Genomic DNA, 22,877 nt, shown 5'->3' with positions numbered 1-22,877 from the left:
CTGTATACAGTAATATAACCCCCAGCGCTGTATACAGTAATATAACCCCCAGCGCTGTATACAGTAATATAACCCCCAGCGCTGTATACAGTAATATAACCCCAGCACTGTATACAATAATATAACCCCCAGCACTGTATACAGTAATATAACCCCCCAGCGCTGTATACAGTAATATAACCCCCAGTGCTGTATACAGTAATATAACCCCCAGCGCTGTATACAGTAATATACCCCCAGCGCTGTATATAGTAATATAACCCCCCAGTGCTGTATACAGTAATATAACCCCCAGCACTGTATACAGTAATATACCCCCAGCGCTGTATATAGTAATATAACCCCCCAGTGCTGTATACAGTAATATAACCCCCAGCGCTGTATACAGTAATATAACCCCCAGTGCTGTATACAGTAATATAACCCCCAGCGCTGTATACAGTAATATAACCCCCAGCACTGTATACAGTAATATAACCCCCAGCGCTGTATACAGTAATATAACCCCCAGCGCTGTATACAGTAACACACTAAGCACATCCAGCCACTAGATCTTAACTGCCTGGCCCTTACGAACGGCCAACACCAGTGAGCTGGCAGGAAGGGCCGCACTGTATAATGTATGGTTTGAATGTCGAGGTAATATATCAGAAATAGGTGAATTTCTCCCGTCCTGTAGAATTTTCTCACCTGTAGAATTTGAACTCAAAGGAACTTCCCTGAAGTGAAGGAATCTGCTTTGTGCTCCACCGACAGGTCATGGTGGTTTGTCTCCCGTCGGTTTCACACGCGATGCTGATGTTGGTGTCTAAACAATAAGATAAAACTATGTTATAAAAACTAATAAGACGATAATAAAATAATACAAATCCTTCAATTCAATTATTATTTATTTATTATTTTTATTTATTTTTTAATATAGTTTTTATTTATTATATTTTTATTTTGGTATAATTTTGCGTGATTTATAGAGACACTTAGTCTTTATTAGCCATTAAGAAAATATTTCATAAAACCTTTCTTTAAGAAAAAGCCCATTTTCTCACCCACGTACAAAAATTATTTTCTTACATTTTTTTTTAAAGTTTTTAAAAAAGTAAATTTAATCAGGTATTTTTTTTCCAACATCCATTCACGGAGTAAGTTTTAGACGCTTTGAATAAAAAAATGATTCTGTGATTGTCAAATGTATCACCATAGCAACCGATGAAATATTCCTGCTGATTGGACCATTGCATTCGGTTACTATGGAGACAAGATCAATTTTAAAACTTTGCATTGGAATCAGCTTTTAAAAATAATCCAATTTTTGGTTTTTTTGTTAACATGTCCACGCCTGTCGAGAAGACAAAATGTATAAATTAAAAAATAATATATACATTATTACAATATTAATATTTACCACCTCCGGCGGGCCATCAACGTAAGAAGAAGAATTAGAAAATATATATATTTTCCACCCAAAACTTTTATGCTTTTAGGGGAGAAGAGCGAATAAAACCAAAGTTACCTAGAACGTGGATTTCCGCGTAGCGGTGATGGCACTGGTTGTTCTGGATGCAGCAATGTAACGCATCGTAGTTAAACTTGCCCTTCGGTTTGGAGGTGTTGAGGTTGAGTAACGTGACTTTGCCGACGTAATCGCTGACGGCGGAGTACTGCTCAGCGGGGACTTTCTTGGCCAAATCAAACCACCACTTCATGTCTCGGGACGGAACCTTCCTGTTTTGGTTGCAGTAGATACAATAGACTGAGACGTTGGACCCGGCGCTGGCCAGGACTTTCTGGGGAGAATACACAATATCTGCGTGGTGGAAGAGAGAAAAAAAATATATAATTATATATCGAAGGGTTTCATGTCGGTGAAAAGAAGAACCCGGAGGACCGATGGACAAAAGGTTTTATGGAAAATAAAATATATAAAAATGATTGGAACAAGATAACCTAAATAAGAGAATAATAAAAGAAATAAGAAAATAAACCAAAACAGTACATAATGTAAAATAATATTAAAAGAATAATACTGTGATCCATATGAAAATAACTATAAAAGAAAGAAGCATCCGACCGAATTCCCCACAGACCATAGTCTTATTTTTTTTTTGTTTAATTTTATTTTTTATTTTTTTATTTATTTATTTATTTTTTGTTGGGTTTTTTTTTGTTTAATTTAATTTTTTTATTTATTTATTTATTTTGGGTTTTTTTGTTTAATTTTTTTTTTATTTTTTTACTTATTTGTTTTTTGTTGAATTTTATTTTTTATTTATTTATTTAGTTTTTTTTTTTGTTTAATTTTATTTAGTTTTTTTATATTTAGTTTTCTTTCTCTTTCCTCCCTTTGTGTTTTATGTTTGTGGGTTATGTCTGTACTGCGACAATTATAATTCTATTAAGATGAATTAAGAATGTATTTTATGTGTTGTATGTTTTGTTAAAAAAATAAATAAATAAAAAAATAAAAATAGAAAAAATAGATTTGACGCCGATCATGGCCATCCTGTGGTGGAATGGGCAACCGCCTCTTGGGCTCCCTCAACGTCCACCATAGTCTGGAGGTAAATGCTTCTTCCTCGAGGTCTGTCCCCCGTCAGCTCTTGTAGAGCGTCAGGGTATGATGTCATATCGCCAGCCTGGCATCAGGTAGCGCTAAGAAGGAGGTGGGGAGGTCTGTGCCGGCAACTGACCGACGAACTCCACGCTCTCACCACCAATGATCTCTGAAGCTGGCATGACTGGGCTTGGAGACCCCACAATGTAAAGGTTTCTCCAGACCCCATTATGTTTACAGAAGGTCCTGATCATAATTTAGGCAAATTTAGAAATTTAAGTTTCTTTGGTTTCGATGATACCGCCAGTCTTTGGCGATCCGTCTAGAAGAGATACAGTATCTCTCGACAACGTGCAATCAATAAAAAGAAGGGAGAAGACGGAGAATGGCTGCGTTCTAGCAGAGATAACAGGTCGGCCCCATCCGGCCCCCGTCTAGTCGCCCGTTTGTCCTGCTGTAAAGACTCAAACCTTAATCAGTCGTTGGTCTCGTCTTAGATTCAGGAGCCGTATGTCTATCCCATGCGTGTTTAATACCCTCACTGTATTACCCTCTACCACCTCTGCTGGGAGGCTGTTCCGCCTATCCACCGCCCTCTTCTTTATTTTAAAGCACTGACCTCGTGTATCGAACACCCCCGGTCGGCTCCATTCGCTCCAGACCCCGGATCCTTGAAGAATTTTGCAGCGCACCTCGACGAAGACTACAGCGCACGGAAGGATTTCAGAAATGGTGACCGACGTTTCTCTGCTGAGAAGGTAAACCTGGGCGCAGAAACAAACATCTCGTCAAAATAGTGGAATTCAGAAATAATTGTGTCGAATAAAAACACAGATTTTGTCGATGCGGTTACCATGGAAAATACCTAAATATAAATGATTTGCAACAATATGTCTTTATTAGCCTTTTATATACATTATACACATTTCTATATTAAATAGAATGAATTGAATCATTTTTGTGGATTTAGTATAATTATTCATTTAGTATTAGAAATTAAGACTCATTTTTAAACCTATCATATTTTTTTTCATCAATACCTCAATATATTCAATTATTTCAGACTATTTTGTACGTAGAAACTCCTTTTCAGGCGCTGACTTGCTAACTGGTGCAGCAATGTGTGGCCAGCGGCTGGATTTGCCCGGCAGCTGGATCCACGAGCCGTTGGCCGCTGGCCTTAAAGTGACATCGTACTTTCTAATCGCCGGTGGGTATAACCGCTATTTAATTCCTGCGCAAAACAGAATTATTTTTTGGGGCAAATTTGCTCCGAATTCATGGAAAGTTTCTGCTGTCCAGCGCCAGATAACCGACGCCATTGCCAGATCTTTGCGTTTCATGGCATCATTACACGGAACCTTTAGATGGCAAGCTCTACGGGTTAGGCTAGAACTAAAGCTAATTGCTACATTTTTTTCCAAGACTGATGATTTAAAATAGATAGTTTTTTTTTGTAGGAAAGAATGTCGGTCAATGCACTTTTTTCGATTGGCAGATTCCATAAGAGAAAAAAAATGAACTATAAGAAAATAAAATATATAAAAAGATTTTTAAATATATAAAATATATAATTTATAAAACAAGAAACACAGCACTTGCCGGCCCGATATAGTCGCCTGTTTTTCCCGCTGTAAGGACTATCCCATGCATGTTTAATACCCTCACTGTATTATCCTCTACCACCTCTGCTGGGAGGCTGTTCCACTTATCTTCCACCCTCTCAGTAAAGTAAAACTTCCTTCCATTCCACCTAAGCCTCTGACTCTCTAGTGTTAGATTCTGGTCTAAAGACCATTGAAATAAACTCCCCTCCTGTAATCCCTTTCTGCATTTAAATGTTTCCATCAAAATTCTATTTCTCGTGAATTTATTGTTTGTTGCACATCTTTAAAAAAAAAAAAAAAAGGTTTCTAAATCATTGTTAATTATTTTATGACTCAGAGGCTGAGCTTTGTATTTTAATTACTAAAATTAATTAACGTGGCTGAAAACTGTACAAAGATATACGTTTTCACCGAACGGTGGTATAATTGGAAGGCTGCGCACATTTTCGCCCCCCCCCCCCGTTATCGGAAGCTGGCAGAGCCCAGCGATTAGCGCGCCGGTTTAAATCACGAGACGGGACGTCCTCCCAATAACATCGGATCCCCGTTAGAGCCGAACATTCATTATTTTTCATTTATTTTTTACCTCTGTGCTTTTTTCCGATGAATTCACCAAATGTCTCACTTGATACAGAAGTTCAGAAGATGCTGAACTCGGTTTGGACCAAATCACCGTCACAGCCCCTCGTTCTGTTATTTCCATTCTTACCGTTTCTGGTGGATCAGGCTTGACTGTGGATGAAAAAACAAACATTTCCCCTTAAATTAGTAGATATATTAAAATGAACTGGACCTGAATGTGCCGGCAGATCGGCCCCCATTCGGCCCCCGTCTAGTGTGCTGTAAAGACTTAAACCTTAATCAGTCGTTGGTCTCGTCTTAGATTCAGGAGCCGTATGTCTATCCCATGCATGATTAATACCCTCGCTGTATTACCCTCTACCACTTCTGCTGGGAGGCTGTTCCACTTATTCACCACACAAAAAGTTCTGTAAAATTGTTCTCTTTAATTGTTTCACCCAGACATTTTCCCCCATCTTTCCAAAATACTTTAATTATTATGTCCTACTCTTGTAACAATGTTAAATAAACGTATTCCTCCAATTAACATAGTGTTTTTCTGTAGTTTCTCTATTGCTAAGCAGCTCCAGTTTCTCAAGAAAGCTTTTAATGCATTTGTTTTTTGAAGTGGCAGGGAGCGTTGAGAAGAATATAATGGCCGGTTTCTTGAATTTTTCTGTACCTGATAGAGCATTTATCTGATGAGGCCCCCAAGTGGAACAGCAGCTTTAGAGACCCCGATCAGCGTATAATTAGATGTGAATGATAACCAGAGGGGGTGACGGATCTTCCTGGGGGGGGGTTGATTCGTGTTCTGGGTGTATTTCTCCTGCTTGCGACTCATTATGTTACATCCATTAAAGACGGCGTTAAATATCTGACCCGGGGGTTAACGCAACTAAAGGAAGAGGCAATTAATCCAAACGGTGATATTTATCAATGCCGCTCGGCTGTGTTAGTCATGAGACCGATACATGCCAAAAATAAACAGTCCAATTAAAAACAGTACCAACACCGCTGGGAGAAGGATCTTTAACATATTAATGAATACACTGCTTAACTCCTTGCCTGCCAAAGTCAATTCCCAATGAATGTCTTTCATTTAGAGCTCTAAATTCTGATACCCCCCAGCGCTGTATACAGTAATATAACCCCCAGCGCTGTATACAGTAATATAACCCCCCACCACTGTATACAGTAATATAACCCCCAGCGCTGTATACAGTAATATAACCCCCAGCGCTGTATACAGTAATATAACCCCCAGCGCTGTATACAGTAATATAACCCCCAGCGCTGTATACAGTAATATAACCCTCAGCACTGTATACAGTAATATAACCCCCAGCGCTGTATACAGTAATATAACCCCCAGCGCTGTATACAGTAATATAACCCCCCAGCACTGTATATAGTAATATAACCCCCGGCGCTGTATACAATAAAATAACCCCAGCACTGTATACAGTAATAACCCCCCAGCGCTGTATACAGTAATATAACCCCCAGTGCTGTATACAGTAATATAACCCCCAGTGCTGTATACAGTAATATAACCCCCAGCGCTGTATACAGTAATATAACCCCCCAGCGCTGTATACAGTGATATAATCCCCCAGCGCTGTATACAGTAATATAAACCCCCCCAGCGCTGTATACAGTAATATAACCCCCCAGCGCTGTATACAGTAATATAACCCCCCGGCGCTGTATACAGTAATATAACCCCCAGCGCTGTATACAGTAATATAACCCCCAGCGCTGTATACAGTAATATAACCCCCAGTGCTGTATACAGTAATATACCTCCCAGCGCTGTATACAGTAATATAACCCCCAGCGCTGTATACAGTAATATAACCCCCAGCGCTGTATACAGTAATATAACCCCCAGCGCTGTATACAGTAATATAACCCCCAGCGCTGTATACAGTAATATAACCCCCAGCGCTGTATACAGTAATATAACCCCCAGCGCTGTATACAGTAATATAACCCTCAGCACTGTATACAGTAATATAACCCCCAGCGCTGTATACAGTAATATAACCCCCAGCGCTGTATACAGTAATATAACCCCCCAGCACTGTATATAGTAATATAACCCCCGGCGCTGTATACAATAAAATAACCCCAGCACTGTATACAGTAATAACCCCCCAGCGCTGTATACAGTAATATAACCCCCAGCGCTGTATCCAGGGCCGGCCTTTGGGGTGTGCGACCTGTGCGACCGCACAGGGCGCCAAACTCCAGGGGGCGCCGCCGCCGCCGCCGGGTCCGCCGCCGCTGCCGCCGCCACGGGGTCCGCCGCCGCCACAGGGTCCTCCGCCGCCGCCGCCGCGGGGTCCTCCTCCTCCGCCGCCCCCTCTGCACCTAAATGAAAACGTTGTTTTTTTTGTTGTTGGTTTTTTTAACTTTATTTAACATGGACGATGTTAAATAAAGTTAAAAAACCAACAACAAAAAAAACAACGTTTTCATTTAGGTGCAGAGGGGGCGGCGGAGGAGGAGGACCCCGCGGCGGCGGCAGCGGAGGAGGACCCCGCGGCGGCGGCGGCGGAGGACCCCGTGGCGGCGGCGGAGGACCCCGTGGCGGCGGGGGAGGACCCGGCGGCGGCGGCGCCCCCTGGAGTGTGGCGCCCTGTGCGGTTTGAAGGGGCAGAGGGGGGGGTAGTTTGAAGGGGCAGAGGGGGGGGTAGTTTGAAGGGGCAGAGGGGGGGGTAGTTTGAAGGGGCAGAGGGGGGGGTAGTTTGAAGGGGCAGAGGGGGGGTAGTTTGAAGGGGCAGAGGGGGGGTAGTGAGGGGGGGCGCCAGAGGAGTAGTTCGCACAGGGCGCCGGAACACCTAAGGCCGGCTCTGGCTGTATACAGTAATATACCCCCCAGCACTGTATACAGTAATATAACCCCCGGCGCTGTATACAATAAAATAACCCCAGCACTGTATACAGTAATAACCCCCCAGCGCTGTATACAGTAATATAACCCCCAGCGCTGTATACAGTTAAATAACCCCCAGTGCTGTATACAGTAATATAACCCCCAGCGCTGTATACAGTAATATAACCCCCAGCACTGTATACAGTAATAACCCCCAGCGCTGTATACAGTAATATAACCCCCCAGCACTGTATACAGTAATATAACCCCCAGCGCTGTATACAGTAATAACCCCCAGCACTGTATACAGTAATATAACCCCCAGCGCTGTATACAGTAATAACCCCCAGCACTGTATACAGTAATATAACCCCCAGCACTGTATACAGTAATATAACCCCCAGTGCTGTATACAGTAATATAACCCCCAGCACTGTATACAGTAATGTAACCCCCAGCGCTGTATACAGTAATATAACCCCCCAGCGCTGTATACAGTAATATAACCCCCAGCGCTGTATACAGTAATATAACCCCCCGCGCTGTATACAGTAATAACGGTCTGTGTTGACAAAAACCTGGTTTTATCTCATTTTGTCCCAATAATCTCCCTTTATCTGCAGACCTGGAGCCGCCGTTGCTGTCAGTCATGTGATATTTTGGGTGATTTTCCCGGCTCAAACACCGCACTGAGTTGATGCTTTACGGTGATGCTAATGAAGTCCGTTCCTTTCTATAGTCAGAGAGTCCGGCTGGATGATAAAGACCGAGCCATTCTATTTTTTCCCACAGGCAGTATGATAAGGAGTCATTGGCTGTAATGAGCTTCTGTTGTGGCAATGACCTGCACTAACAATTAGAAGGTTTGCTTTGGTATTATTAGGCAAGCAGCGGTTCCGATGTGGAATTTAGCGTGATTTAATGCTGATTTGTTTATGTTACAGAAATGACCAGCCCGTATTATTGGGGTTTAGTTAGAGTTTCTATCACCAGTCCGGGATCGGTCATCTGCGCACAAACCAGTAAAAAAATGGGATAAATTGTAAAAATCCACACAGGTAACCGGGATTTAAAACGTTTGGGTTATTGAGACTTCTTGGAGCTTTATTTTTAGTAGAAAGGCGTCTGTAATTGATGTGTTTCGGTACGACTAATTGAAACGAGTATCGGGTGAATTAAGGACACCAAATGTACAGACAAAGCCTTTTGGGTCAGATATCAGTATTTCACAGTGATTATTAAATTTATCCCGCCGGTAATCTGATCAGTCGCTCGCTGAAACGCAGTAAACCTCAGTAAACCTGGAAAAATCTATGGCTTGGATAAAAATGACCGCACTTTGGTGCTTTTAGCACTTTTAGTAAATACAATTTAATTTTGTATCTACACAAAGGGCAATGAGGTTCACCGTTTACTAGGATTTTATTTTATATTTTTACATAAAATTACATCCAGAAATGGAGATAAAAGCTTCATCCACAATGTATCCAAAAATTGTGAATTATAAACAAAAATTCAAAGTAGCAGACGAGCAAATAAAATGTTACTAAATGTTTTCTGGGGGGGGGTTAACAAATATATATTTATTTCAATTAAAAATCCCTCGTATACCTCTTCCATAAGTCAACGCATTTTCCTTTAATAGAAAACAAGTATTGACGTTCCAGAGAGATTTTATTAATAAAAATAATAATAATAATAATAATAATATGAATAATAATAATATGAATAATAATATGAATAATAATATAAATAATAATATGAATAATAATAATATAAATAATAATATGAATAATAATATAAATAATAATATGAATAATAATATGAACAATATGGATAATAATATAAATAATAATATAAATAATAATATGAATAATAATAATATAAATAATAATATGAATAATAATATAAATAATAATATGAATAATAATATGAATAATATGGATAATAATATAAATAATAATATGAACAATATGGATAATAATATAAATAATAATATGAATAATAATATGAATAATAATAATATAAATAATAATATGAATAATAATATAAATAATAATATGAATAATAATATGAATAATATGGATAATAATATAAATAATAATATGAATAATAATATGAACAATATGGATAATAATATAAATAATAATATGAATAATATGAATAATAATATAAATAATAACATTATTATTATTATTATTATTATTATTATTCTTATTAGTAAAAATTTGACAGCACTGAGAACAGCACAGACGGGGTTAACTCACCTATTCGGGAAGGCGCGATGTATACCGGGGGGGACACGAGCTGGGTGCTGTCGTCGTGAATTTCTACATATAGGATATAGGAATCCGTGAGGTTCACGCCGGGCAGGAGACACTCACACACTGCAAATCCTCCACACCGGCAATCGGCAGATCCGCCTTCCCCCGACAACCTGTAAAGCGATAAAAAAAGAGAATTTAGTAATAATTAATCAATGGGATATGATATAAATCAATCATTTATTGTTATGTCTGCCAGTCGTCATGGAAACCCCATCTGAGAATCATCTCAATTTCTTAGTAAATAAAAAAAAATCTATCTGATCCCTAACTTTACTGGCCATACAACCTGGGGTCACAAAACTCTTACAAGCCCCGGGGCAATAAAGCAACAACCCCCTAACCTTCAATATATTAACATAATAATGACTATATATATACTGTATAATATATAATAATGCATCTATATACTGTATAATATATAATAATGCATCTATATACTGTATAATATATAATAATGCATCTATATACTGTATAATATATAATAATGCATCTATATACCCCAACAGCAGCTAACTGAAATAACTGAAAATTATTAGCTTCAATTCTATATATATCTGTATGTACATTTTTATTATTCATTTATTTTAATATTAAGTTAAAATGAGTTTTTTTTCCTTAAAATATTTTGACATATTTGTATTATCTAGTGAGGGTATACATCTTGTGTGTCACAGAAAGCGCAAACATTTGTTGAAACCATGATTATTATATACATTATTTTCAAGAAAATTAACTAAAAAATAATACACAATGAATAACTATATCTATATATATATTTATACAAGATATATATTTATATATATTTATTTATACTATATATATATATATATATATATATATATATATAATATGTATGATATATACATATTATATATATATAATATGTATATATCATACATATTACATATTTTATATAACGGAAGAAGAAAAGTGAAGTGAACCAAACAGCCTCATTGCCTCGTTGTCCCCAGATGAACGTACATTTTCACAACCACTTAGGGTCTTAAGACGTCCTTTTAAACCCCCCCCCCAGTTAGCTAATTAACCTGCTATACCTTCTATAGACAGGAAACCATTTCCATTTCAACGCGCCCTTGAACATTGCACTATAATGGGGAAAAAAAACCTTTTTTATGCTTTTTGCGGAATTATGATTACTGGATCCATCAGCAGATACTTTATAAAGTGCAGAAGTCACAAGCTATGGAAGGGTTTTATTTTCCCAGCCCCCCAAGGGAACACCTCTGCGCCTGTTACACACATGTCCCGCACGTTACACACATGTCCCGCACGTTACACACATGTCCCGCACGTTACACACATGTCCCGCACGTTACACACATGTCCCGCACGTTACACACATGTCCCGCACGTTACGTCTTGCAGCTCAGGGGGAGATTTTTTTTTTTTCTTGGAAAAATTGCCTTTTATGTGAATTTTTTTTTTTCTGAATATTTTACAGCCTTGTGCATAAAATCCAAAATGTCCAATTTCCCGTTCTGTTTCTAATCGTTCTCGGTTCCCGCGTGGAAACAGAACGTTCCTTTTGGAATTTTGGACATATTGAAACAATTTCACTCAAGTTTGTAAACAAACAAAAACAAAAAGTTGGATGCGTTCAATTTGTTGATTTTTGGTTTGGAAGGAAAACGGGTCCATCTGAGGATGTCAGCTGCCTGCAATCAGAACAGCAATTATTCACTATTTAACAAAAAAAAAAATTACAAAAAACCTATATTTTTAATCAATGGTGAAAAATGCATTTAATAAATGGATTTTATTGCCAATTTGTCATGTTCTGCAAGAGGAGGTTTAAAGGGGAAACACCGCCTGCGGCTTTTACTAAATTTATTTTTAAAATTGACTTTTTTGTTCTTAGTTAAAATGGAATAACTCACCCAAGGAAGCCTAATGGCAAAACGTGGCAAAACTAGAATACCTAATCAATTTCCCGAGCTGATGTTCTCTCCCTACTCCTCCCAACTCTTACAAAGGCTGCCAGAACCAATTAGCAACAATCAGCAACTTAACAATAAAGGGGGGATAAACCATTGGGGACAGGGCCGGCCGAAGACTTAACGCCGCCTGGGGCGAAGTTTAAAATGGCACCCCCCCCCCGCCGACGCGGGGGGGGGCGGCTTCATTTTAAACTTCGCTGACGCCATTATTCCCCCCCCGGTACTTACCTTTAAACAGTCCTGCGGGTGAGTCTCCCTGCTCTGCCACGGTGCCGGCTTGTAATGCTGAGCGCCGGAAATTGACGTCACTTCCGGCGCTCTGCATTACAAGCCGGCACCGGGACCGAACAGGGAGACTCGCTGCAGAGGAGAGAAAGAGAGAGGGGCGCCGAGCGGGTAAGCGAAAACTACTCGGTGCCCCTCTCTCTCTCCTCCGCTTCCAAAAAAAAAAACAAAAAAAAAAAACGCTTGGGGCGGCAAATGACTGCAAATGACTGCTCCCATGGTGTACACATAAAAGGGTAAGAATGTTTAACACAAAATTGTTGTGTTTAATCTATACATTTTTAAATGGGTTTATTGAGTGTATAGAATGGTAAAATGTAGATTTTAAGGAACAATAATTATTTCTTGGCACATGCAAGAATTAAATTTAGTTTTTATTTAAATACAGTGAATACAAGTCAAAAAAAAAATGTTAACTTGTTTACTTAAATGTATGGATTTGTATTATATAAGGAACTGAAAACAATTAGTAATTAAGTTCCTCGGAACCCTCGAGACGCGTGTGTGGCAACATTCCAAATGATAAGAGGGACAATTTTGTTTTGGGGGCGTGGTCAGGGGTGTGGCAAGGGGTGGATCTGTTATGTCCGATTGATAATTATTTGGGATTTTATTTACACAATTGAACGAATAAATGAATTTCCTGTCCGTTGACGATCCGTGCCACAGCTGCTGCGTATACTTACTGGGCGAGGTTCAGTGCGAATTCCGTTACCCCGTCGGTGTTATCGGATAATAACTTTATCTCGCAGGTTAGCCGGTCTGTTCCTTCTTGAATCCAGCATTGTATCCCCCATGTAAGATCTGAAAAAAAAAAGTGAAATCAATTTGGGGTTAATCAAGGAGGCGAAGTGTTCCAACAAGAGGCCATAATCTTAAACTAGAGGGTCAGATGGCTATTGGAAGGAAGTTTAACTTTACTGAGATAAAGTGGTAGATAAATGGAACAGCCTCCCAGCAGAGGTGGTAGCGAGGGGATTTAAACATGCATGGGATAGACATACGGCTCCTGAATCTAAGACGAGACCAACAACTGATTTGTTGAGTCTTTACAGCAGTAGAAACGGGCAGACTAGATGGGGGCCGAATGGGGGCCGATCTGTTGCTATGTAAATCTGTGGCATCAGCTGATAAAAACTACAACTCCTATGACGTTCAATCAACAGATGATGGGGAAAAAGTTATTTTATTAATATTCTGTAGATCAAGTCTAAGAAAACGTCCAAACTCTCCATTATTAACATGAAATCAAGCGTGCCCATTGGGCAGTAAGAGTTGGCAAGGAAGCTGATGTCCTTCGTGGGCAACTCTGTCCCCTCGGTCCATCATTAGAGAAAGTGACTTCTTAGCCATTAGTTATTTTATCCAAAAAAAGCATTTTTGGTCCAAAGAGGACTTTCAGTGGCCGATATACCGAGAGTCACGCTCTCTCCTAACTCTTCAGAGGTACCTTCTCCTCATCACTTCTGAAGACGGGTCCTCCGAAGTCTAGAAAAGGTATGTGACTCTCGCCAAACCGAGCCGAGTTACAATCTTTTAAGATGGCAAATTCTGTAAAGAAGACCTCGGATGATTTAATTAAACATTAAACTCAAGTGTGGAGTCCTTTAATCGTGGACTTCTATCCAATCTCACACCCATGAGCTCCACGGAGAAACAAACCCGGGGCAGATGCTACAAAGTTCATTATTAAAGCCGTTACTAATACCTGTGGAGTTTTCTGATAATTACCAGTTTAGAAGCCGTGCCAGCGGAGATCTCATTGACTTTACCCACCTGCCACCCAAAGGGCTTCACTGGACCATACCATTAATCTAATTTTAGTTTTTTGATACATTGTTGCTTGTTCTTTATCCGCCGGTTACAGATACGTATCCAGCGTGGGTAACGGATCCGGTGGAATCGTCAGCGTGGGGATGACTACGCACCTAATCCATGCAGATCTGGAGGAAGAAATGATAAAACGTTGTTTTCCCGCTTGGCGCGTTCCTCATCACCGGAGGCGCTTGTATGATTTCCATCCCAGAGGCAGCAGGAGGACGGCTCCTGGGTTCTCGAGTCCGGTAAACGGTGGCACCGGGAATTCCACCCGGGATTTAAGATGTCGGAATCCAAAGGGAAACGCGAGACGTTGTGTAAAGTTCCGCTCCGTGCAGAGTAGTCCGAGGAAGAGTTTCTAAACGCACAGGACAGGTAGAAGCCCGATGGGGGGACTTGGAAAACCTCAGGGTACGCTGCTGTAATTCGAATGAATTCTGGAAAAGAGGAAACAGAGCATTCTGGGTCATTATTCAGAAGAACGACGGGTTTCCCACTTTGTACCCAAACAGTTGATTCTTTTTTAAATAAAGTGAGAAGGTGGTAGATAAGTGGAGCAGCCTCCCAGCAGAAGTGGTAGAGGGTAATACAGTGAGGGTATTAAACATGCATGGGATAGACATACGGCTCCTGAATCTAAGACGAGACCAACGACTGATTAAGGTTTGAGTCTTTACAGCAGGAGAAATGGGGCGACTAGACGGGGGCCGAATGGGGGCCGATCTGCTGGCAGATTCTAGGAGCTTTGCTGTTCAAAGGGAAGCCGTCAACTTTACCAAAAATAAATACATTTCTTAAAACTTTCCTTCTCCTCTCCTCTCCCGTGCAAAGCCTGCCTGAACCAATCAGCAACAACCAGCAACTTAACAAAAGCAGAGAGAGATCTTAACGGGGAGGAATAATTACGCAGATCCTGCGGTATACACAGAAGGTGGGCTTCTTATACATTTCCCCTTTTAATGATCATCGAGGTAATCTCCGCCTTCCGATAAAGGCCTTTGCTGGCTGTCGGATCTCTCCGCACTGATGTTATCTCTTAATGATCTCCTCCGGGCGACCTGTCTCTGCTAATAAGGATTTTGAGGAATGTAACCAAGAGGCCATCGAATAGATTTGCACAAATAACAGGACCCCTGAAAATTGGCTATTTCTGGGGGAAATATATATTTCCTCATATTGTGGGTCCCAGGTCGCTGTCTAAGTGCCGACAGATCATGTTGGGGAGGAAAAATAAAAAAACCCCAGAAATAATAAAGAAATCAATCTGTAGCAAAGCAAAGAGAGGCTTAAAGAGACGCCGTCCCCGAGACGGCCCTTTTTATCCGTGGTGATTAACCGCTAATAGGTCTGATAAAGCACCCTCTTCAAAACCCAAATAAATGCACTTTGAGCGACTAATAAATCTAATTAGCCGGGCCGGCACTTTGGGAAATGTTTAATTGACGCGAGGGTCTTTAATCTGAAACCTTGGAAACAGATGCATCGGGGCGACGGCCGCGTAACGCTTTCTACCGGACATCGACTTTTATGAGACGGAAATCTGGAATCGTATATTATTTGTTGCAGTTATTTGATACAATGTATCAGACGGGGAGATTCCAATAACGCTGAAATATAGAATATAGAATCTCTTTATCTGTTTATAAAGCAGTCCATTTATTTATTTATTTATTATATAATATTTATTATATTAGGGCTTCTAACAGCCCTGGACTGGCTATCTGGCACATCGGGCAAATGCCCCAGACCTGCCGCTCCAGCCTGTGGCCCGGCCGCACTTTACGCAAACAGAAAAAAGTTTTTTGCTTCTGGGGTTTTTGCCCCAATCTCATGGTGAAGGGGCAGATTCTCAGGGTCACACATACCGGAGATGACTCCTTCCTATTATACCCCCCTGCCCCAGTGGGATCATATATAAGACTCCCAGTTGGTGCTTTTTGTCCTATGGTTGATATCCCTGCTTGAAGGCAGGTGATCAGTTAAGTGTATCACTAAGTAATGATAAGTCAATGTTTCCATGACGACCAGCGTTAAAGCCATTTGGGTAACACATTCAGGGAATCACTATACAGAATCTTCACGATGGGTTATTAAAGGGTTAATATTTCAAGAGTCTCAGGGGCAACTCATTTAGAAAGTTCCCACAAAAATTACCTATTTTGAACCTAAATACAGAAATATATTTGTTTAGCGGATTTGCTTTAAGATTCCACCAGATCAGGCCATCTTTGCACCATGTCACAGCTGTGGCCCTAAAATATTTGTGGTGGTCCGCGACTAGCACTCCAGGCGTTATCCTGGGTTGGGCCGGGGTCCGCATTACTAACTCGGGATCCATCGCCGATCGGCATCCAGCAGCTTGCGTCAGATTTTGCTTCGTTCATAATTTTGCAGGGAACACCTAATTATCATCTGACACAAACGCAGGCACTGATAGGTTGTCGCCATGGAAACCGGAAAAAAAAAAACTTCTTCAAACTTTCTGTGTTGTTTTATGCGATTAAACCTTTCAGAGGAAAGAACCAAATCGCTGATCTGCGAGGGTTTATTTGCTTATCATGCCAGAGAGCGCAATTAAATGCTGAACAGCACTCAGCAATTAGCGTGGAGCAGAACTGACGTGGGTTTCCTTCAAGACATTTTAAATAATCAATTTAACCCTAAAATCTGTTAAATAAAACAATATTTTTTTTTTTTTTGCAGAAAATTTGCTGAGCATTTCTATAAAAATTTTAAAAAAATGAAATAAAAATTATCTGTAATAAACAATATTTAAAAAATAAATAAAAATCATTAAAAAAATACAAAAATTAAAATAATTCAGTAATAAAAACAATTTCTGGAGTTATGCAGGATTGGCGATGATTTTAATAAAGCCGTCCGCCGGGGAACGTAATGGCGTTACTCACCCCAGTGCAAAAAAGCCGAGAAAAACTTGTTCCAGAACTTATCTTCTTTGGAATTTAACACCTGGAAGACAGGATGCGAAATTAACATTTTTTTACTTGAAGAAAAAAAAAAAACACTTATTGTAACCGGTGTATTTTATCTCATGGTTTAGGACTTTGTCTAAAAGTTGCACATTTTTTTTATTAAAAAAAAAAAAAAAAAAAAAACATTTGAAGCGTTTCAGACATCGCATCCTAATTCATTATTTTTGGCACCAAATTATGGTCACTTTTCCTCATAACACGATTTTTTAAATTATTTTAATGAATGAAAACAGTGTATTATGCAGATTCCTGTTAGCTTGGGTCAAAGTATTAAAAAATTGGTCAAAGTACCCAAGACTTATGCCCATTCCTCCCAATAATTAACATATTGCGGCATTTTTGGTTTAGGGGTGTAGCTAGAACCCCTGATCCCTCCCCTGATGCCTCTCTTTCCTCTCCTGATGCCCCTCTTTTCTAGGAGGTCAGAATGTTTGCTGGGTATGAGGGGATCGCAGGGTTCTACTGCCCTAAAAGCCCCGATAATGTGTATAGAAACAGCAGGGAATGGGTTTATAAATTAAAGGGTCACTCCAGCTATAACAAGCGCTTTAATACATACTTACCCCCCCCCAGTCAGCTGCAGCACTGGCCCCGTGCACACTGTGGGCAAAGATCTATGCAGACCCCTGTGCACATGTGCGGAAAGCGCTCCCTTTGACTTCAATAGGATCGTATTCCTGCCACTGATTGGCTGCTCTGAAATCCTCAGAGCGTGGAGGAGCAGGGAAGCTGTAGCTCCATGGCTGCAGCTTCTACCTAAAGTGAGTGCTATATTTTTTAAGAAGTGTTTTTAAAAATACTTAAAAAAAACCAAAAACCATTAAAGGCACATAACACGCATTATTATTTACTGGGGCCGTGTAAATAAAATATATTATGCCAAAAAAATCACATGAAAAAAGTCTGGGATTCGTTAGAAAGGAAGGTGAATTCATAATTTTGGTTCATTCTGCGTTAATTACTCAGCGCCTGGCGACTGCACGCAGCGTGCGCAGACACAGAGTCGCACTGTCGGCGCGGTCACGCTCAACACGTAAGGACAATTAACGCGTTGTGTGCCAGAGGTCTGTGTACTGACTTCCAACACCTGCTTTCCCAGAGCAGACACATTTGGGTAAAGGGTTAACGACGCGTTTGTTCCCTTTTTTTTAGATGATTTCAAACATAAATACGAGGTTCGTCCGGTCCCCGGGCACAGAGATGAGGGGGCAATTAATAGTGAATTAGCTCGGTATCTCTACCCCAGAGAAAAGGCCTTTTTTTTTAGGATCTGAGGATGATGCGTTCTGTATGATGCAATCAGGGACATGGCAAGGCTGACATCATCATCAACAGCTTAACCCTTTTTTCCCCTTCTTGTTGGCTGAGACTGGGTTTTTTTTTAATGGTATTTTGGAAAGAGAATGACATTTTTTAACCCTCATTTATATTTCAGGGTCCAGGTTTCAGGGTTTGACCCTTGGTAGCCACAAACGATGCGTCCCTCGAGATTAGCGGCTGTCAAGCTAACAACTCCCGGAATCATTAAAACCTTACAATAAATTCAATGAATTATTAATAAAACGGACAAAAAAAGGACCTAGAGAGCCGGAAATCATGGATCTGCTTTATTTTAGTATTCCTTTAAATATTAAAAAAACACATTTTTTCTGTAATTATATTATTTTTCTAATAACAAAGATTTACTTGCAGGGTTTTTTTGTTGGATTTAATATAAACGTGGTAACCTTGTAAAATTTAGTTTAATGACAATGAAAACAAGTTTACGCATTTGGTTTCTCGTTGAATGCGCAGCCGAGATGGATTTTCTGCCGGTTAATACACTTTTTCCGTCCTGTGGATATGTACATGCGCGTCCCTCTCATTGAGAATTTGGGATAAAACCTAAAATGGGACTTTCTTGGTTTTTGAGCGCATGCAGCCACTACTAACTCTATAGTGAGCCAATCCAAAAACCCTCCGGCGTCTTTAAACAGACCGATAAGAGAAATGCATTTAGCCGTATTATCCCTAAATAGTTTCATTTCATTCCATCTGAAAAAGAGACCTCCGAGATCTCAAAGTTCATGAAACTTTACATCGCTTTCTATGTCGTCCCATTAAAAGGTATTAACGTCATAGAGTAAATCATTAGTGGTATTACACAACTTCCCAACATGATGAATTCACAACCGACCTAAAAGCAGATATTAGTGAATTTAGCAATAAATTTACCCAAATTATTACGTTTGCAAAGCAAAACTTCAGTATTAATAAAAATGGCTATTAATGGTAAATTGTCATTAATTAGGTAAAAGCAGATTTGAATCCAGCAGCAAACCGCTTATTTTTTTTCCCAAAGTTGGCCAAATATTCCGGAATGGCGGCCGTTCCGTAAAGATCTGTTCTGTTTCCGATCGGCGCGTTTCCTATAGAATATTTATGGAATTTATGCTTTTTCGGTGTGTTTTTTCCGCCCCGTTTGATCGCTTTTCCCCGAGAAGCTGTAAAAGCCAAGCTGGAAGCCGTTCTCTGTGTTGTAAAACGAGTCACTGGAGCAGGTGCCCGGCTAAGACAACCAAAACGCTGTCATCGGCCAAGATCATTAACTCATCCGCGAGTAACTGGCGCGCTGGGAAGCGTCTTGCCTTGAAGCCGCAGTCAGTTTTAAGGAGAAATTCTACAATGAAACGTAATATCTAACGGATTCCATCGAACGACCATCAGGGTTATAACCTAACCGCTAAACGGGTCAATTATAGCAGAAAAAAATAAAATAAAAATACTAAGTCCATAAGGCTGTCTGAAATCACATGAGGAAAAAGTCTTCTGTCTAGTAGATAAATAGTTAATTTGTAGCTGGCATAGTCAGAATTCTGTCCAACAATGGGTTAAACCATATGGCGACATAATCTTCATTAGAACATATAATAGAGACTAAGAATTAATCGCCCAGACCCTGTAAGCTCCCGCGGCACAGACGGCAAGATATCACACAGCCCCTCCCCCCCAATCTCTAACCGTACCCCAACTTTCCAGGTATAACCAGATCAGGTGTTGTGGCATGCAAAGGGTTAACTGAGGCTAAGGGTTTATTTCTCCCCAGACCGTTGTCACCTAAAGCTGTACAAGAGGCAAGCGATCACACAGGTCGCCCCGCTTTAACCGGTTTCACCAAATCAGGCACTGCACGAGTCTCTGGCATGCAAAAGGTTAAACCGCGTATATTTAAAGGGCTATGTGCAGTATGGGGAGTCAGGTGAATCGAATCCTAAACCTAAACGCGTCCTGCGGCAAATGGAACATCAATAAAAAATAAAAAGCACAATAAAGACAATCAATAAATAAAACAACCAATGCATTGCACCTGGCACACAAAGGGTTATCAGGGTAGATAACTGGCTGGCTGGCTGAGGGTTGTGGGAGGTGTAGCTCTGCAAACAGCTGGAGATCTGCCTTTTCGATCAGCCCCGGGTTAAATAAAACGAATATCAAAGGCAGCCTCTTGTTAACCCCTCGCGTGCCAGGTGGAGGGCATCGGAGTGCTTCTGAAATGAAAGAAAGCTCGGCTTTACCATGGCTGTTCCTTCGCTCGGCTGGGACCGGCAGACCGTGTGCACGCGCGAAGTTCCTCTCTCATAGTCAGAGCGGCTGCTGTTCATTCTGCTGTGTGTGTTTATTTGCGAGAGATCACCCCCCCCTCCTAGAGAGACAGCCCAGCACACACACGCGCACGCACACACATACACACACGCATACACACACACATACACACAGGGGAGGGCACAGGGGCTGACATCCGATCTGCATGATGTGAATCACTATCTGACGCTCATTGAAGGGTAAAGCGAGTGGGCAGACGGGACAATCAGGGGTCTCTGAGGAGACCGCAACATCCCGCTCATCAATAACCCCACATCGGGGATGACCGGAGGGCCATTGATCAGCCTGCGGAGATCCCGTGGCGCTCGGGATAAACGTGCGCCCCCTCCTCGCCCGTGCGGCGGGATCGTTATTTATTTGTATTTGGACGGAGCGTTTCTCCCCGCTTCTGCCGTTCCAGAAGTCGGAGGTTTTTTTTCCCCCCTTTTTTCCGCTTTGGAATATTTGGAAGAATCACAGAGCGAATTCTTCTATCCCCAGCGGACGGCCCTGCAGACGATGTGTTTTGCTTGAATGGCGCGCATGTGTTTGTGCATTTCATTCGGAGGTTTCGTCCAACTGTTTCTAATTCTCGAGATGTCATTAAACGTTTCAGGCAGATGAGGCGCTTGCCGCCAACGTCTTTCTGACGCAGTCCAACGCGACGTTCCACGTTACCGGCTGGAGTTTATTCACTGAAAGGAAGAGTTGGCAGGAGAGTTGCAGTTTCACCATACGTTATGCAGGGCGGGTTCCTCCGGTGTGAAGGGCTGAGCTGGCCCTGGACAATGTATAATCCAATGGGCGAGGAGGTTGAAGACGTCTTGCTGATGCCTTCTGGCTCCTTGGGGAACCGTCTTCCCCCAACAGGATCCCGCCAGGGGCCGAGGCGGCTGCGTAAATGCGGGTTTTGTTGATTTTTGGTAATATATGGGATTTCTCGATGGTTAGGAGGTCCGTCCGCCGCGCACGCGGTCTATGCTCCAGGTCACCGGTCCCGGGTCGGAAGCACGGACTCAGTAGATGTGGTTTAGAAGGAGAGGCCGTGTGCCCGGCGGCTCTGAAAATGAAATCAGGTAGTGTCTCTGTAAGGGTCCGCAGGTAGTGTCTCTATGAGGGTCTGCAGGCAGTGTCTTTATAAGGGTCCGCAGGTAGTGTCTCTATAAGGGTCCGCAGGTAGTGTCTCTATAAGGGTCCGCAGGTAGTGCCTCTATAAGGGTCCGGAGGCAGTGTCTCTATAAGGGCACGCAGGTAGTGTCTCTATAAGGGTCCGCAGGTAGTGTCTCTATAAGGGCACGCAGGTAGTGTCTCTATAAGGGTCCGCAGGCAGTGTCTCTATAAGGGTCCGCAGGTAGTGTCTCTATAAGGGTCCGCAGGTAGTGTCTCTATAAGGGTCCGCAGGTAGTGTCTCTATAAGGGTCCGCAGGCAGTGTCTCTATAAGGGTCCGCAGGTAGTGTCTCTATAAGGGTCCGCAGGCAGTGTCTCTATAAGGGTCCGCAGGTAGTGCCTCTATGAGGGGCCCCAGACACACAAATCCTTGCGTGTATTTTAACAACAGAACATGGCCAATGAATCACATAATCTGAAAAAAGTCTACATTATTCGCTATAATTAGCATTTCTGTCTGATGGCTCCGACGCTGTCCGTGGGGGGCTGCGAAAAAATTTATTGAACTAAACAATAAAGATACTTAACTTAATACTCATCCGAAGGATTTAAATCGGGTGCTTGTGGACTGTGTTCTAAGGAGCTTGCAATTATTCTCAAGCTAAAGAGCTAGCAATCCATTTTATTTCTGTTTGCGCTGAAGAGCTAGCAATCGGTTTTAGAGGCATCTCTAGCAGACCAGTGGTTACAATATTAATAACGGATACACTGGCATGATAATAATGTATCTTTCTACTGAATTTGCCCCAAAATGTATTCGGTTTTATAATCACCGACTGCCCCGAGCCGGGATTAATTCAGTATTTTTTCCCTTTAACTTTCCGAAGTAGTTAACCGTTTGCTGCTGAAAAACGATAAGAAATTCATTTTGGTTTTAAAAAGTAAAAAAAACAACCATTTAGCCGGGTTACAGAACTCCATGCGCAATCTACCCCCGTCTCCCTTCCTATAAACTCTTCGACAAACAAGGTTTGGGGGGGGGAATGTTATATGATAAATGCTGAAAACTAGGAATAAATATTATTTTTGGCCCTGCTTTATTTGATGTTTTACAAAGATTTCAGCAGAATATTTAAAAAAAAAAAAAATCTGTAAAAAAAAATAAAT

The 22,877-nt window shown here is 41.1% G+C and overlaps 1 protein-coding gene across 1 annotated transcript in view; it reads right to left on the bottom strand.

The window, feature by feature from the left end:
* LEPR (leptin receptor) overlaps positions 1-20,622 on the bottom strand; it is a 29,630-nt gene extending 9,008 nt beyond the window's left edge. Inside the window, exons 1-9 of the mRNA XM_053470346.1 lie at positions 20,536-20,622; positions 16,898-16,958; positions 14,099-14,425; positions 12,857-12,974; positions 9,868-10,037; positions 4,745-4,890; positions 3,171-3,315; positions 1,511-1,804; positions 691-808 (exon numbers count right to left, since the gene is read on the bottom strand). Coding sequence (XP_053326321.1) covers positions 691-808; positions 1,511-1,804; positions 3,171-3,315; positions 4,745-4,890; positions 9,868-10,037; positions 12,857-12,974; positions 14,099-14,425; positions 16,898-16,958; positions 20,536-20,622 — 1,466 coding nt within the window. The remainder of the gene's footprint in view (positions 1-690; positions 809-1,510; positions 1,805-3,170; positions 3,316-4,744; positions 4,891-9,867; positions 10,038-12,856; positions 12,975-14,098; positions 14,426-16,897; positions 16,959-20,535) is intronic.
* Positions 20,623-22,877: the final 2,255 nt, after the last annotated feature.

Source organism: Spea bombifrons, chromosome 6 (genome assembly GCF_027358695.1).
Source record: "Spea bombifrons isolate aSpeBom1 chromosome 6, aSpeBom1.2.pri, whole genome shotgun sequence".
NCBI lineage: Eukaryota > Metazoa > Chordata > Amphibia > Anura > Pelobatidae > Spea > Spea bombifrons.
Note: the sequence above shows the minus strand (reverse complement) of the source record. Positions and strands in the feature narration are given on the sequence as shown.